General features: G+C 45.3%; 1 protein-coding gene across 2 annotated transcripts in view; it reads left to right on the top strand.

Annotated features, from left to right (window-relative positions):
• EYA2 (EYA transcriptional coactivator and phosphatase 2) overlaps positions 1 to 17,359 on the top strand; it is a 309,580-nt gene that overhangs the window by 257,051 nt on the left and 35,170 nt on the right. For both annotated transcript variants that reach the window (XM_025400344.1, XM_025400343.1), the window contains exon 10: positions 6,651 to 6,740. In XM_025400344.1, coding sequence (XP_025256129.1) covers positions 6,651 to 6,740 — 90 coding nt within the window. The remainder of the gene's footprint in view (positions 1 to 6,650; positions 6,741 to 17,359) is intronic.

Below are 17,359 nucleotides of genomic sequence, written 5' to 3'. Positions count from 1 at the left end.
AAGGAAGGAAAGAAAAGAAAGAAAGAAAGAGAAAACGGAAAATCCAGGAAAAAAATCTTTAATGGATAGAGTTCTGATTCATTAAAACAATTTTTTGGTAAAAATTTGTATTTGTTATTTTGAAATCAGAACAGTCGCCTCCTAATCTATGCAGACTCGGAAGTAGACTTCCGATATGGCATGAATTGGAGAGCTGATAAATTTGAGGATGGTGGAGACACTTGATAGAAAACAACTGTTTAGTCTTAATTAACTATGAATAACTTCGGCATTCACATTTTGAAACTTCCGAGAACTAGCATGCCATTCTCCTCATTCGTGTTTGCTTTACATCAGATTAATTTTATTTTAAGAAAGATTTTTTTATATTCTTAGCCTCTCCCTTTCATCCAAGAAATACAACCTTACGTCCCAAAATAGTGACCCACAAGGCAGATCTTTGGGCCGCCTACATGGTCCCACCATCCTCCTCTAATTAAGAGAACTTTGCCTGTAATTGCAGCGCTTTGGGAGGCTGAGGCAAGAGGATCATTTGAACCAAGGAGTTTGAGATTACCCTGGACCACATAGCAAGACCCTGTCTCTACACAAAATAAAATAGAAGCCAGGTGTGCTAGCACACGTCTCTAGTCCTAGCTACTTGGGAAGCTGAGGCAGGAGGACTGTTTGAGTCCAGGAGTTCAAGGCTGCAGTGAGCTATGATCACACCACTGCACTCCAGCCTGGGTGACAGGGGAGACCCTGTCTCAAAAAAAAAAAAAAAAAAAACTTCATCAAGAGTGCATAACAATTATGTTACTGAGCTGCCATCCAGGTCCGTAGCCTCTCTCCTAAAGGGCAGTTCCAACTTGAAGCTTCCTCACCAGCCTCCCAAACAAGTGTGCAGAACCCACCACACCCTCATAAAAACTGAATCCGGAGAAATCTGTAGAGCATTAGGGCACACTAAGAAAATCTACAGCGTCTTTGTCTGATCTGTACCTTCACTGCAAGAGAACCACCCACAAATTCTCTAGTCAAACAAAGATGACATTCCATCCACCCCTACCCCTTAGTCCCCAGCATGGTCCTTCCCGGGATGAGTTACACACTGAAGCCTGTTTTGGAAAAACTACCAATTCTCCATTCATTCTGGTTTAAATTGATTTTTTTTGAAGTAATCCACTTATGCTGTTGCTTGTTTAGGAAATTAACCACTGTTTTGTTTTGTTTTTTAATCCAAAGAATATGTCATGCTTCAGAAAATGGGTTTCACGTGAGTGGCATGTTAAAAGCTTTTGTATCAACTGATTTGGGATGTTCCTGCTGGGTTTGCAGAAACCGATTCTTTGCTTAAAGGCTCAAGGAAGGGGACTGGGGGATTTTGACAACAACTGATGCTTGTGGAGTGCCTGCTGCAGCCCAGGCCCTGGGCAAGGTGCTTCCACACATGCTATCTGATTTAATCCTCACTCCAGTGTTAGGTAGTAGCGGCATCAGGCTGGACTTGAAGGGGTCAGTGGCCCGAAAGAGCATGGTGTGAAAGCTGTCATATGTTAGGCTTTATTTGACTGCGAGAAGTTCTGGGTCAGACGGAGGGTTCCCTCCAATCTGTCCTCTATGACTAAAGTCAAGACCCCAGAATGGAATACTGACAGTGTATAGTAGGGCTGCATTCAGCAAGACAGTCCAGGATGAAACTGATGGCTTCTGTCTTGTCCTCACTCCAGATGTATTTCACATAAATTAATACTGAGTCCGCACCAAATTTTTTTTTCTTTTAGTTTCTTGGTCTCTGCAACCCTGGAAAAACATTTCCTACTTGGATAAAGTGTTCTGACCCAGGACAACACTGTGTTACTTAACTTCTGAGTTAGCCATGCTTTTCTGAGGCTATTCCAGACTTTTTTGCCTCTGTGCAACTAGTTTTTATCGTGTTTTTTGAAAAGAGGTACCACCTACATAGCTTAAAACAATCTTAGGAAAATCTGAAATAATAAGAATGCTCTAAGAGTAGGTGGGTATTCTAAAGGCTCGTCATATAAACATTTGGGTGTCTTCAATTTTTAGAAAGATGTTTAATTATATAATAAATATTTGAATCCCTTCTCTTTTAAAAAATTCTAGAAGGCTGGGCATGGTGGCTCATGCCTATAATTGTAGCACTTTGGGAGGCCGAGGTGGGTGGATTGCTTGAGCTCAGGAGTTCGAGACAAGCCTGGGCAACATGGTGAAACCCCTGTCTCTACAAAAACATACAAAAAATTAGCCAGGCATGGTGGCGCACACCTATAGTCCCAATTACTTGGGGGCTGAGGCAGGAGGATCACTTGAACCTGAGAGGTCGAGGCTGCAGTGAGCCAAGATTGTGCCACTCTACCCTGGCTGACAAAGTGAGACCCTATCTCAAAAAAAAAAAAAATCAAAAATCTAGAATATTCTAGAGAACACTAAAGTTCACTTTGACCATCACTTTTAATTCCTGTTGCCTCCTCTCTGCCTTCTAGAAGTAACTGCCTTTCTTTTTGTGTATAGCCTTTCAGATATGTATAAATATATAAGCGCACATGGAAAATATAGTAACATTTTATGTGTCTCTAATAAGTGGTGATAACATACAGTACATAGTACATACTGCAATCAGAAAACTTTTTTCACTCCAATATATTTTTTGATGTGTCCCTGTTAATACATGGAGATCTGGTTCATTTCCTTCCATTGAAATTTCATTTCCCATTGTATGAATAGACCACATTTCATTTTTCAAGTCTCCTTTGAAGTGATAGCTAAGTTATTCCCAGTCTTTTGCTATTTACTAACAATTCTGTAATGAACATCTTTGATATGTCCCCTTGCTCATGTGTATGAGATTTTCTGTAGGATAGATAATGAAAAGTGAATTTACTGAGTATGTTGCCTAATCCAAGAAATATATGCCTATAGTTTAATATTCATAGTTCTACAAAGGAATATATGTGGAAAACAGCAGTCCTCAGTGACTGCCCACCACCCTTTTTTCCTGCCCAGGGGCAACAACTTTCAACTCTTGCTGCTGCCTTTAAAAATGTAACCTCCAAATTATTATTGTTATTTTTTCTGATACGGAGTTTCGCTCTTGTTACCCAGGCTGGAGTGCAATAGCGCAATCTTGGCTCACCGCAACCTCCACCTCCTGGGTTCAAGCGATTCTCCTGCCTCAGCCTCCCGAATAGCTGGGATTACAAGCATGCACCACCACACCTGGCAGATTTTTGTACTTTTAGTGGAGACAGGGTTTCTCCATGTTGGTCAGGCTGGTCTCGAACTCCTGACCTCAAGTGATCTACCCACCTTGGCCTCCCAAAGTGCTGGATTACAGGCGTGAGCCATTGCGCCCAGCCTCACCCCCAAATTTCTAAGTAACATCCTTAGGTGCTACTTCTTGATTCTTTTTTTGCCCCCATTGTAGGCATGATCTCTGGCTTCCCAAAATATACTAATTGAGCTCTCTTTTCTCACCCTTGACCCCATCACACACATGCAAACTTTCTCTTCATGTCTTCCCAGTATCAATCAGTCATACCTTGAGCTTTATTAATATGCGGTATTTGCCTTCTTACAACTATATAAATACTTTTCACAGAAAAGTCATTTGGTATACAATAATTACTTTTCCTTCTCTGTGTGCTGGCCTGGGAGGTGACATCTTTCAGAATAAATCCTTTCAGCAAACAAGTCTGGGTGGCAGCTCCTTCTTGCTTCTTGTCCAGTACATGGAGGGTTGGTAATCAGTGATTAGGTGCACGAATTGCTCTGTCAAAGAGGAGTGTGTGATTGTGCAGAGGTGAAATGCTTTGGATATGAGTAATGCAAAACCTTTTCCCAGGTCACACACTGATTCCCTCCTAGGCCCTGAAAAGTTTGTTTTCCTCATTTTCTCTTCATTTTTCACTGAGTACCCTGCCCCATCGAGTTCCAGCCAGGACCAAGAGTGCTAAGCTTTGGCTCTCGGGGCCTTGATGAAGTGTTTTGCCTAATGGCTGTGTTCCTGGGCCTGATTCTTCACAGTTGTGTGTGTGAAACTGAGATCACCAGCTGCATTTTTTTCTTTCTCTTTTTCAAGGGTCAAGAAGGGTTTATGTCCTTAATTATTTATTTTTATAATAGAAATAATACAGCCTCCAGTGAAAAATTTAAACAGGAAAAGGACTGTATGGAGCGAGGGGACAAGGCCCCTGTCTCTCCTCTCCCAACTCAGCCCCTTTGAGTCCTCAGAAACAGTGTTGTTTCAGAACCAAATTACCTACGTTCCAATCTCAGCATTTGTTAGCTTGTATGGCCTTGAACAAGTTGCCTAACCTTTGTGTGCCTCCGTTTTCTCATCTATAAAATGGGTGTTTTCATCCATTTAGTGTTGCTATAATAGAATACCTGAGGTTGCATAATTTATAAAGAAAAGGGGTTTATTTGACTTACGATTCTGGGGGTTGGCAAGTTAAAGATTGGGCAGCTGTACCTGGTGAGGGTCTCAAGCTGCTTCCACTCATGGTGCAAAGTGGAAGGGGAGTCAACATGTGCAGAGATCACATGGGGAGACAGGAAGTCAACTCTTTTAACAACTCACACTCTTGGAAACTAATCCATTCCTGAGAGAGTGAGAATTCACTGACTCTCATGGGAAGGCATTAATCTATTCATGACCCAAACACCTCCTACTAGGCCTTACCTCCCGACACTGCCACCTTGGAGATCAAATTTCAACACGAGTTGTGGCAGGGACAAACCACATCCAAACCATAGCAATGGAAAAATAATAGTGTTCACTTTACAGAGTTTTGTGGGGATTAAATGAGTTAATACTTATAAAGTGGCACAGAGAAAGCACTTCATAGATATTAGCCAGGAATATTATTAACAGTGTGTTTTATATCCTTCTAGACTAGTGGTTCTTAACCTTGACTGCATATTGAAATCACCTGTGGCGCTTTAAATTTCTTGGTGCCTAGACCCTGCTCTCAGCAATTCTGATTTTATTGGTCTGGAGAGCAGCCTAGGCATCAGGATTTTTAAAGGCTTCTCAGAGCATTACAATATGCATCCAGGGTTGGAAACCATTGTGCTGCATATTTTCCATGTGTATCAGTTAGGATAAGCAAGAGTAGGCTGCAGTAACAAACATCCCCAAAATCTCATCTACTTCACATTTATGATACATGTCCATTGTGGTCAACTGTATCTCTGATCCACATCATCTTTATTCTGGAACCGAGGCCAACAGAATATGTGTGGGCGTTGGTGAACATAGCTGCCTTCCAGGCTAACAGAATAAATATCCAGAATATTTACAGCCTTGTGAAGTGAGAAAAGAGAGTGCATGGGGAAGTGTGTACTGGCTCCTAAAACTTCTAAAAACTTCTGACCAAAAGTGAAACATAACTTTTGCCCACATATCACTGGCCACAGCAAGTTGCATGGTCCAGTTTCTAAGTAACATGCATATGTGCTCCTTCTGGTAGCCCATAAAAGAAGTATGTTCTTTCAGTTTTAGGTATGATCTCTTGCCTCCCAAAATACAAGAATTGAGCTCTCTTTTCTCACCCTTGACCCCATCACACATAGGCAAACATTCTCTTCATGTCCTCCCAATATTAATCAATCATAACCTGAATTGAACAGGGTGAATATGTGTCAGGGCCTGGATAGTAAATGTTTTAGGCTTTGTAGGACACACAGTCTGCTCACCTCTGACTTTGTAGTACAAGAGGAACTTTAGACAATACACTGATTTTTTTTTTTAATGTAAAAACCATTCTTAGCTCATTAGTCACACAAAAACAAGCAGCAGGCCAGGTTTGGCGAAGGGGCTGCAGTTTGCCAACCCCTGCTACATATCATCCTTTTGCAGGGAGAAGCACCTCAGGGAGGGACCCCCAGTATGGGTGAACAGCAGTGCAGTCTATCACACTATGTATACAGAAAGAAGGCACTTTCATTGCACAGTTGTGCAAATTCATATGTTGTACTGTGTTGCAGCTTGCTTTCGTTACTTAGTACTATATCTCTTGATGACAGTTTCATATCAGTAACTCCACAATGACTTCATTTGTATAATGGCTGCCTAGTTTTCCCCCCTATGAATGTACCATAGTGCCTTTGTGTTTGTGTGTTTTTATCATTAACCCTCTATTGTTGGATAACAGGGATTTTTTTAAATATCAAGAGGAGTAAGGCAGTGTGCATAGAGAGATTGTTGGAAAGAGAGACTCAACATCTCAACTCTCCCAGTAGTTTATACTGAAATCTTCCAGACCTCCCTGATAACAAAAATGTGTTGGAGGGAACCCCTGAAAGCATGCATTTTCCAGGAGGCCCTTTTTTATTACAGCCATGTCATATCTGTGATAAGTGTCCTTGCAACACTGAACACTGTTGCAATCCCAGGGTCATTTTCCAGGAGATTTAAATACTGGAGAGGGTAAAAAGAAATGGCGAAAAACTAGAAGTGAGATCCTGGAAGCTGTATGACATTATTATCACACCAGCCCCACACAGAGACACATTTTAGGCCACGCATGAGCCAAGCAGATGAGGTAAAACCAAAACTGCTTTTCAGCAGTGGGATGGGACCAAAAGAGTGGCTGAGATTCCTCAGGCTCCCCTCGCATGTGATTTTCCCCTTCTCTACCTCACAGGACACCACGACGTCCGTGCGCATCGGCCTCATGATGGAAGAGATGATCTTCAACCTTGCAGATACACATCTGTTCTTCAATGACCTGGAGGTTTGTGGTTGCTGATTTCATTTAATATTTGCCATGTTTAATCACCTGCATCTAGTTTATGGGAAGAAGGATGCTGCCTTTCCTTTCTTTTTTTTTTTTTCTTTTTCATTTAGAAGCTTGAAACTTTTGCTAACAACCCCCAAAAAGGCCCGAATCTGTGGCCGGTGATGGTTTATTGGAAACACACTTAGCTCAATTATCTCCCTAGCTTTCCTGTGCAGTTAACGGGCTCTTCTCTGTTCCAGCGATGATGTCCACTGGCAGTTTTACTAATCCAATAAAGGCTATATAGTTTCTTCCTCCTGAAATTTGCTATTTAATAAGTTTATTAAGGCAAATTAGTACAGATCCTCCCGGGTCAGTAATAATTAGCAGTGGCCCAGGATGGAAGCTTTTAAAAACAATTTACATTCCCCTGAATGCATGTTTTACAAAGAGAAAGAATGAGAGTAAGCAGAGGGAATATGCTTATTTGAAGTATCTGCTCCTGAGCCCGTAAGCAAGATCCAAGGGAGGTAGGGAAAAAAGCGGAAGAGTAGCTTCAAAAATAAATTGAATTTATTTGTTTATACCCAGCCTATGTCAGAAAGGATTTCGAATGGGAAACATATTTAAAATAGAACTAGTAACACAAAGGCAAAGGGAAGCAAAGCTATGTCATGAATAAGGGTAAGACGTTGTACAAAAAAAATCCAGGCTCAGGCTAAGTATTGCGATCAAGTTCAGAATGTATCACTTCCTGGTAGCCAGAGTAAAGAGGGGAATACAATGAGTTACTTCCCTCTAATGAAAGAGCAAGCAACTTTCTCCAATGTGAAGGAAGGGTTTGGGCTGATAAAAGGATCAGTATGGGAATCTTCTGGCTTTGGAAATTATGTTCACCTTATTGGTTCAACAGATTGAAAAATAAAGGCAACCTAAAATGAAACTGTATACAAAAGAAAAATTCTGTATCTCTTAGTAGGGATATTTTTTCCTGGAATCTGGAATATCCCTGGGGACTAAACTGTGAAGTAGAAATATAAAGGTTATGGATTTCAAATCCATCCTGGCTAGCCCAAGGCACCACTAATATTTATCATTAGGAAAGCATACAGATTTTTCCTTCTAGTCTGCAGGCTAGAGTTCCAGAGAGAGGAATCCTTGCTGAAATAATCCAAGTTGTGTTTTATCCAATCTACGTAAGCCTCTTGGGCCTCAGTCTTCACATCTGTAAAATGGAATTGGTATTCTCTGCCCAACATCTGTTTTAAAGAGCAGAACTAGGTAGAAACTTGAGGAAGAAAGAGAGCTTTGGAGCAATGGAGAATAAATACCATTGGCTTCAAGGCCTGGAACTGTCTGTTTATTCAGAAGCAAAGTGCAGACTCGCTTCATGATGACGTCTATGGCTTGAAGGACACAAAAGAGAGAGAGAGAAAAAAAAAAAAAAAAACCCATGGCCGTTGAATTCAGTGAGTACTTATGGAGCCTAATGCAGTAAAGACTCAGCCGATTGCAAAGATCAAAACCCAACTCGCTTTAACCGAAAGTGGAAATTATTGGCTCTTGTAGTTGAAAACTCCAGTGATTTCATTCTTGCTTATCGCCCCCACTTCTGTGAGAACAGCGACCACCCTGTCTGATTGACCCTGAATCCCCGGGGCCAGGCAGTAAACAACCAAGCAAATCCATAAACAAGACCATTTATGATAATAAAAAGGATACGAAGAAAATAAAATAATCAGATGTGAGAGCAAGTGACATGGGATGGAGGAGGATGCGGGGGGGCAGCATTCTTGAGGGGGCCAGTCCAGGGAAGGCCTCTTAAGGCAGTAACACTTGAGGTAAAAGATGACAAGCAGCCAGCCAGATGGAGATCAGCGGCAGGGGGCCGGGCACAGCAAGTGCAAAGGTCCTGAGTGAGAACCAGCATGAAGCCCCCGGGATCAGAGAGAAGGCGTGGGGGCCGTAGTGCAGGAGTAAAGGTATGGGGGTGGCCAGGGTAGATGAGCCTGGGGCAGGAGATATCACAGCAATCAAAGCTCTTTCTAAGTGCCGTGGACATCCCTGGGGCAAGCTGGTGTTCAGCAGGAAAAGCCACATGGTCTGGGTTATGTGTGAAAAAGACCTCTCTGGCTGCTGCATGGAGAATGGGCAGTCAGAGGGGAAATGTAGGCTGGGCATGGCGGCTCACACCTGTAATCTCAGCATTTTGGGAGGCCAAGGAGGGCGGATCACTTGAGGTCAGGAGTCTGAGACCAGCCTGGCCAACATGATGAAACCTCGTCTCTACTAAAAATACAGAAATGTTAGCCAGGCGTGGTGGCGGGCACCTGTAATCCCAGCTACTCAGGAGGCTGAGGCAGGAGAATCACTAAAACCCAGGAGGCAGAGATTGCAGTGAGCCACGATCATGCCACTGCACTCCAGTCCTGGGTGACAGAGTGAAACTCTATCTTAAAAAAAAAAAAAAAAAGAGAGAAGAAAAAAAATGGTGGAGGCAGGGAGACCAGCCAAGAGGCTACTGCAATAGTCCAAGCAGGAGAAGAAAATGGATTGGATCCACGTGGTAGGAAGACGTGGAATTGAGGATGAGGTGAAGCCAACAGGACTTGCTAATAGACTGGATGTAGAGGTTTGAGGGGAGAGAGGTGGCAGTGACTCTTGGGCTTGATCTGACCGGGACGTGTTGTCCTTCACTGAGATGTGGGCAGAACAGAGGAGGTGTTGGGTACGCAGTGGAGGATCCCATCCCCCTGTCTGGGGTACATGGGGTTTGAGATGTCTGAGACACCCTGGAGAAGATGCCAGATCAGCCGGCAGATGTATGAGGTTGAACCTCCACTGCAGTCACATCATCAGGCATGGAATAGGTGCTTTGTGGATCTTGGTTGAACCTGCGGCTCAGAGCCAGGTATTTTGCGGGATTTGTGTGTATTTCAGGCTGATGTCTTCAGAGTCTTGCCCCACTCTGCCGTTTCTCTCTGGCCCCCGAAGTCGAAGTTGCACCTCTGGAGGGAGGATCTTAATTACCAGCTGGAGCTACTTAGGGAAGCCAGTTTGTGTTTATTTTCCAAATTTATTTCAAAAATGTCCCCAGTGCCAGAAGCCCCCAGGGCCCCTCAGCAGAATTGAAACCATGTTCTACGATGATGAAGTTAAAATTCACACAAGTGAAAACATATTGTTTGTTGGTGCAAAGCAGTCTCTGTCAAAATCTAAAGCACTGCCTTCTGCAGCTGCCCAGGGAAGCCGTGTGGACCAGGCAGAGGCATGCTCAAGGCCCGGCAGAGCCAGAAGCCTTTGTTCTCTGAGCCTGTAGGGAGTTCCTTCCCCGCGGCCAGCAGCTCTTTACGAAGAGCTTACCATTTGCCAGGCCCTAATGGAAGTGCTGTGGATTCAGCAGCAAACCAAACACAGCAAGATGCGTGCCCACAAGGCATGGACCTTCCAGTTCAGGAGGCTGACTGTAAACAATGGAATGCAAAGTATAATGTCAGAGCAAAGTGTTCTGAAGAGACACCAAGAGAGTCAGGGAGGAGGCTGTCACCACGGCTTTTGTTCTGTGGTTTTTGACTTTTTTTTTTTTTTTTTTTTTTGAGACAGTCTCACTCTTGAGACTTTTGCCCAGGCTGGAGGTGCAGTGGTGCAATCTTGTCTTACTGCAACCTCTGCTTCCTGGGTTCAAGCGATTCTCCTGCCTCAGCCTCCCAAGTAGTTGAGATTACAGGCACATGCCACCACGTCCAGCTAACTTTTGTATTTTTAGTAGAGACAGGGCTTCACCTTGTTGGGCAGGGTGGTCTCGAACTCCTGACCTCAAGTGATCTGCCCTCCTCAACCTCCCAAAGTGCTAGGATTTCAGGTGTGAGCCACCGCACCCAGGCTCCTCTGACTTTTGAGCAAAGACCTGAAGGAGGTGGAGGAGGAGGCCATGCCGACATCTGGGTGAAGAGTGTTCCAGATAGAGAGAAGCACTGTGCAAAGGCCAAGGCATGATTAGAGTCGGTGGGCTCCAGAAACTGGGAGGAAACCAGCAAGACAGAAGCAGAGGGAACAGAAAGAATTGCAGTGGGCAATGAGGGTGACGCCTTTGGGCCATTGTAAAGCTTTGGGTAACAGCCAAGGGCGATAGAAGTCATTGGAGGGTTTGGAACAACATGATGTGACTTTGGTTCAGAAGCTGCCTCTGGCTGCCTGGTGGAGAACAGACTCCAGGGGACAGGGATTGAAGCAGGTGTCTGCATTAAATCAGCAACTTCCAGACTCCCAGGGGAAAGAATCTGTGGGGTTTAAAGAATGGTCCAGGATTGGCCTGGTGCAGTGGCTCACACCTGTAATCCTAACACTTTGGGAGGTCGAGGCAGGTGGATCACTTGAGGTCAGGTGGATCACTTGAGGTCAGGAGTTTGAGACCAGACTGGCCAACATGGTGAAACCCCGTCTTTACTAAAAATACAAAACTTAGCCAGGTGTGGTAGTAGGTGCCTGTAATCCTAGCTACCCAAGAGGCTGTGTCAGGAGAATCACTGGAACCCAGGAAGTGGAGGCTGCGGTGAACAGAGATCGCCGCACTGCACTCCAGCCTGGGCGACAGAGCGAGACTCTGTCTCAAAAAAAAAAAAAAAAGAATGGTCCGGGACACAGAAGGTGCCACATGTAGCTGTATCTTAGGATATTCTGCATGCATGTCCCAAGTTGAGGACAAAAAAGCCTTCTAATCAGTTCCATCTGCCGTTGAGTCCTGGCTCCACCATCTCCTAACCTGGGCAAGTCTCTCCATCCCTGAGCCTCAGTTTGCTCATCTATTAAATGGGTGGAAGCAAAGCCCCCACCATATAGGGTTATAAGGATGGAGCTATGTGAAAGCAGTTAGCACAGAGCCTGGCTTACCTGCCCAGTATGTGGGCCTTTCCACCAGGGGCTACCTGTGTCCCTGGGGACATGCAAGGGGGGTTCTGTGGTACCAGGGCAAATTGTTGAATTGCCACATATTTATTTTACTTGAATTAGAAAACTATAACTAGCTTGCCGACCCCTGATTTTACAATCATTTTATAAAAGTATAGGCAACATGGAAATATGACAAAGATGATGACAGTCATGAGCAGACCAGGCCTGGGTCCCAGCCAACTGCTTCAGCTTGGGCATAAATACCGACAGCTCCCTCCCCTGCTCCCTGCCGCCTTGCCTTTGTGCAAGAGCTGCTGATTTTGCAGCTTTTATTTTGCAGGGCAGGTGAACCCTCCTCTGAAATGTCACCTGGGTAAGGGTGGAAGTTCAGTTAAAATTCAAGCACCTGCTCAAGATCTGTCAAAACTGTCCTCTAGCCCCACTCTACTGCGCTCACTCTGAAAGCCGTTCGTGGGAAGCCCCCAAGCCCCACTTCCCAGGGATGTGCCACTGCCAAGTCAGAGCTGGACCTAGGTCTGTGGCCTCTGTCCCAGCCAAGCGGGGACCCCTTAGGTTTTGACTTCTGGGCTCGGATGTAGCCAGGAGGAGATACTGTTCAGCCCTGCCCTGTGAGAAGAAGAGAATGGGGAGGCCTGGCAGCTGACACTGTGCTACTGCACTCTAGCCCAGGCGATAGAGGGAGACTCCATCTCCAAAAAAAAAAAACAAAACAAACAAACAAATAAACAAGTATTATTTATGTTTTGAGATGTCACAACTTTAATTTTAAATACATTTAAAACCTAGATTCATGTTGAATGGCTGAAATTTTATAGGCAGTGTGATTAAAGATGATTCCAAATTTCAGCAAGGGGACATTTAGTTCAGGCATGAAAAAGAAGTTAACAAGCAAAGGTAACTATAAACAACAAAGGCACCATACATAGATATAAAGCCAGAAGAAAAGCCTATCTAAAGTAGACAGAGAAGGTAGGCTGACTCTGCGGTTACAGATTCTCATTATCAGCTCATCACACCACGGAAACTCTCTGGCAATTTGCTATCCACATCCGTGGCGTTTGGTAGCCCTGAAGATTGTAACAACCCCCATCCTCTTGGTTAAAATGGCAGGTGTGCTGACAAGAACTGTCTTGGGTACCCCCTGCCTGCTGGGCATCACATTCTTCTTGGTATATTTTAAAAGAACACAAGTTTGGGCCAGGCACGATGGCTCATGCCTGTAATCCCAGCACTTTGGGAGGCTAAGACGGTGAATCATTTGTAGTCAGGAGTTCAAGACCAGCCTCGCCAACATGACAAAACCCCATCTCTACTAAAAATACAAAAAAAAAAAAAAAATCAGCTGAGCAGGGTGACGTGCACCTGTAATCTCAGTTACTTGGGAGGCTGAGGCAGCAGAATTGCTTGAAACCAGGAGGCAGAGGTTGCAGTGAGCCAAGATCATACCACTGCAGTCCAGACTGGGCAACAGAGTGAGACTCCATCTCAAAATACATACATACATACATACACACAGACATACACACACACACACACACACACACACACACAAGATATGCAGGCAAGATGCAGCGGGACTGAGGAGGGGGTCCTTCCTTGCTCTCCCTTGCCTTAGCAGGCAATCTGCCAGTGTCAGCGTGTCCTCTGGAAGCCAGGAGGTGTGCCTGGGTGAGGTGCTATCCCTGAAGAAGATGTCCAGGGGCTGGCATGGTGAGGGCAGTAGTAAGAGGGAGGCAGACAGTTTGGCCCCAGGAGGAGGTGGCTGGGGGAGGAAGCCCAGAGGGTAGAATTAATGCATCTGGCCAGGAAGTCAATGGTCGCACAGCAGCGGCTGACGTTGGTGGCACCTAGCGTCATCCTGCCTTGCCTGAGTTTCTGCTGCATTCTCTGGTCCTGGCCCCGTCTGCTTCTCTTCACTCCCCTTGCCATTACCTCTGTGGTCCAAGTCACCATCATCTTTCTCCTGGACGCCGTCACAGCCTTCTCACTGTCTCCCTGCTGTCTATGAATTAGGATACAAGCTCATCAAAATAACGAGGCTTAAATAAAACATAAATCTGTTTCTCTCTCATGAGAAAATCTGAAATGTGAACAATCTAGGGCCAGAAAGGCAGCTCTTCCATGCCTGAAGCCCAGGCACAGCGGCTTCCTTCCCCCCCATCCCCCAAAGACAGGGTCTTACTCTGTCACCTCTGTCACTCAAGCTGGAGTGCAATGGCATGATCATGGCTCACTGCAGCCTCGACCTTCCGGGCTCAAGCCATCCTCCCACCTCAGCCTCCTAAGTAGCTGGGACTATAGGCAGGCGTCACCATGCTCTGCTAATATTTTTATTTTCTGTAGAGATGGAGTCTCCTATGTTACCCAGGCTGGTCTCAAACTCATAGTCTCAAGGAATCCTCCTGCCTTGAGCTCCCAAAGTGCTGGGATTACAAGCATGAGCCACCGATTCCAGGCACATTCCAGGCAGCAGGGGAAAGAAGGAGGCAGAGACAGAGAAGGGCACCACCCAGCGGTTGCACTTATGTCTTCTGCTCACACCCCATTGGCCTTAACGGAGTCACTTGGCCACACCTTCCTGCAAGGGAACCTGGGAAATGTAGTCTTTATTCTGGGCAGTCACGTGCCAATAAAAACTGCTACTATAGATAAAGAGGGGAAGTGAAGTGGGTATTGAGGGTCAGCTGGCAGTCTCAGCCTGACACCTCTCCTCAGTTCTCATCACAGTAGCCAGAAGGGTGAAAAGGAAAGCTGAACACGTCACCCTCTGCTTAAAGCTCTTCAGTAGGCTGGGTACAGTGGTTCACGCCTGTAATCCCAGCACTTTGGAAGGTTGAAGCGGGTGTATCTCTTGAGGTCAGGAGTTCGAGACCAGCCTGGCCAACATGGCAAAACCCTGTCTCTACTAAAAATACAAAAACTAGCAGGGCATGGTGGCAGGCAGCTGTAATCCCAGCTACTCGGGAAGCTAAGGCAGGAGAATCTCTTGAAACCAGGAGGCAGAGGTTGCAATGAGGCAAGATTACGCCTCTGCACTCCAGCCTGGGCAACAGAGCGAGCCCCCATCAAAAAAAAAAAAAAAAAAAAAAAAAGCTCTTCAGTGAACTTTAATGGACTGGCACCACCTGCTTCTCCAGACTTTTTCTCCTACTCTTGTCATCATTTACTCCACTCCAGATCCAATGGGCTTTTTTTAATTCCTTGAACATCCATGCTCCCCACTACCTTAAGATTCTGCCCACTCCATGCCCTCTGTCTGGAACACACTTCCCCAGCATTCTCTCCTCCTCTTGTTCTCAAGGTCCGAGGCCTCACCAGTTCCTATGCACCTCTTAAATCTCTGAACCAGTGCCACGTCCTTAGGGAAGTCTTACCTGATCCCCCTCAAAAGGTTAGATTCTGCCATCATATGCTCCCAGGATGCCTCATGCTTATACAGTACATTTTGCACTCTTTGTAACCATTTCATTAATTATTTGAAGTAATTGATGTGAATTCTGTGTTCCCCACCAGCTGTGTGTTCCAGGAGGGCAGAGAACATGTCCACTGTGTTCACTGCTATAACTGGCACATAGTAGGTGATCAGTAAATCGTTGATTCTTGACTGTTGATGATCTTGCCCTATGACCCCATCCATGGTAACAACTGCCTTCTGGAATTTCTAACTTTCAGGAAACTGACTTTGTTTATGTGCCTTTGACTTTATTAGAAATTAAGTAGGTTAACGTGGTCCACACAAAACAGGATGTATTTCCCTTATCTGTAGAACTCTAGAGGTTAGCAGTCCAGGGACCTCTTCTGATGAAGAACTCAGAATCCTGCCAGCTTGCACCTTCACCAACCCTCAAGTGTCTTGCCCTCATGATCCAAGATAGTGACATTTCAGTTCCAGGTATCAGAATGGAGGAAGGGACAAAGAGGAACTGTCTTTTCCCTTTCAGACAGCACGTGGAGGTTCTCAAAGACTTTCCCAGAAGCACCACACAATACTTGCATTTACATCCCACTGGCCAGCAAGGGAGGCTGGGAATTGTAGTCTTCATTCTAGGCAGTCATGCCTTACTAAAAATTCCATCACTTTGGAAGTAGGAAGAACAGGTACTGGATGAAAAACTAGCAATCTGCCACAGCACTTAATTCTCAACTCCTATCTTACAGACCTCAATTTCCATTTACTGCATTTTCTTCTCCTCAAATCCTGGTCTCTGGTTCTGCAACCTCAGCCGGGTGCCTGGACCCTGGCCCATTCTCCTCATTTGCTAGATCCTCTAGTCTGACATGTTTGCCCTGGATTATTCCTCCACACTATACACATACCTCCTCCCAGCTGTATTGTGAATCAGCAGCCCTGCTCCTTAACAGTGTCATTTGTGCGTTGGGAGGACAGGGGAGTGTACCATTGTTTTTTCTCAAAGAGTGGGCATTCTGAGTGTTCTCATCCGCATTAGTGTCAGTGTGTTTAACTAGAGCAGCATTCCCACCTGGGGGCAGCCCCATCCCCTGGAGGGATAGGGGGACACATTAGAAACTAGGGGTGGGTCCAGGCGTGGTGGCTCACGCCTGTAATCCCAGCACTTTGGGAGGCTGAGGTGGGCAGATCACTTGAGGTCAGGGGTTCGAGACCAGCCTGGCCAACATGGTGAAACCCCGTCTATACTAAAAATACAAAAATTAGACAGGTGTGATAGCGGGTGCCTGTAATCCCAGCTACTCAGGAGGCTGAGGCAGGAGAATCGCTTGAACTTGGGAGGCAGAGTTTGCAGTGAGCCGAGATCGCGCCACTGCACTCCAGCCTGGGTGATGGAGTAAGACTCTGTCTCAAAAAAAAAAAAAAAAGAAAAGAAAAGAAAAGAAAGAAACTGGGGGTGGGCGGGAGGCAGAGGTTGCATTGAGCCAACATCGCACCACTTCACTTCAGCCTGGGTAACAGAGTTGACACTCTGTCTCAAAAAAAAAAGAAAAAAAGAAATTGGGGGTTGGGGTAGTTGGTTGTCACATGAAGGGAGAGAACTGTTTGCTTTCAGAGGCAGGGCCGGCAATACCACTGAAACCAATATGCTGGACAGTCTTGTATGAAGTGGAATTGTCCCACCCAAATGCCCACCACACTGAGTCCCTGAGAGATGTCAGTCAGCTGAGCAGTATTTATGGATGCCTTGTGCACAGCCCGTTCCAGGTTTCATGTGGTTTGCTCTTAATTAAAATACAAAACAAACAAAATAAAAAACCACTTTGTTAAATGTATTGTTTTTTCTTACTCTTGTTTTCCCGGAAAAATGACCAGTGCATCAAACCAGTGATGTCATAGGTAATGATGCTTAGGATGAAGCATAGGTTTGTGCAGGAGCATCAGTGTAAAGATAAATGAGGAGGCCAAGCGCAGTGGCTCATGCCTGTAATCCCAGCACTTTGGGAGGCTGAGGTAGGAGGATCACTTGAGCCCAGGAGTTTGAGACCAGCCTGGGCAACATGACGAAACCCTGTATCTTCAAAAAATACAAAAAAAAAAAAAAAAAAAAGAATTAGCCGGGCATGGTGATGAGTGCCTATAGTCCCAGCTACTCAGGAGGCTGAGGTAGAGGATCGATTGAGCCTAGGAGGTTGAAGCTGCAGTGAGCTAGCTGTGATCACGCCATTGCACTCCAGCCTGGGTGACAGAGCAAGAGTCTATCTCAGAAAAAAAAAAAAAAAAACTGAGAAGTTAGTGAAAGCGGGGACTCCTC

This window comes from Theropithecus gelada, chromosome 10, assembly GCF_003255815.1.
Source record: "Theropithecus gelada isolate Dixy chromosome 10, Tgel_1.0, whole genome shotgun sequence".
Lineage (NCBI taxonomy): Eukaryota > Metazoa > Chordata > Mammalia > Primates > Cercopithecidae > Theropithecus > Theropithecus gelada.
Note: the sequence above shows the minus strand (reverse complement) of the source record. Positions and strands in the feature narration are given on the sequence as shown.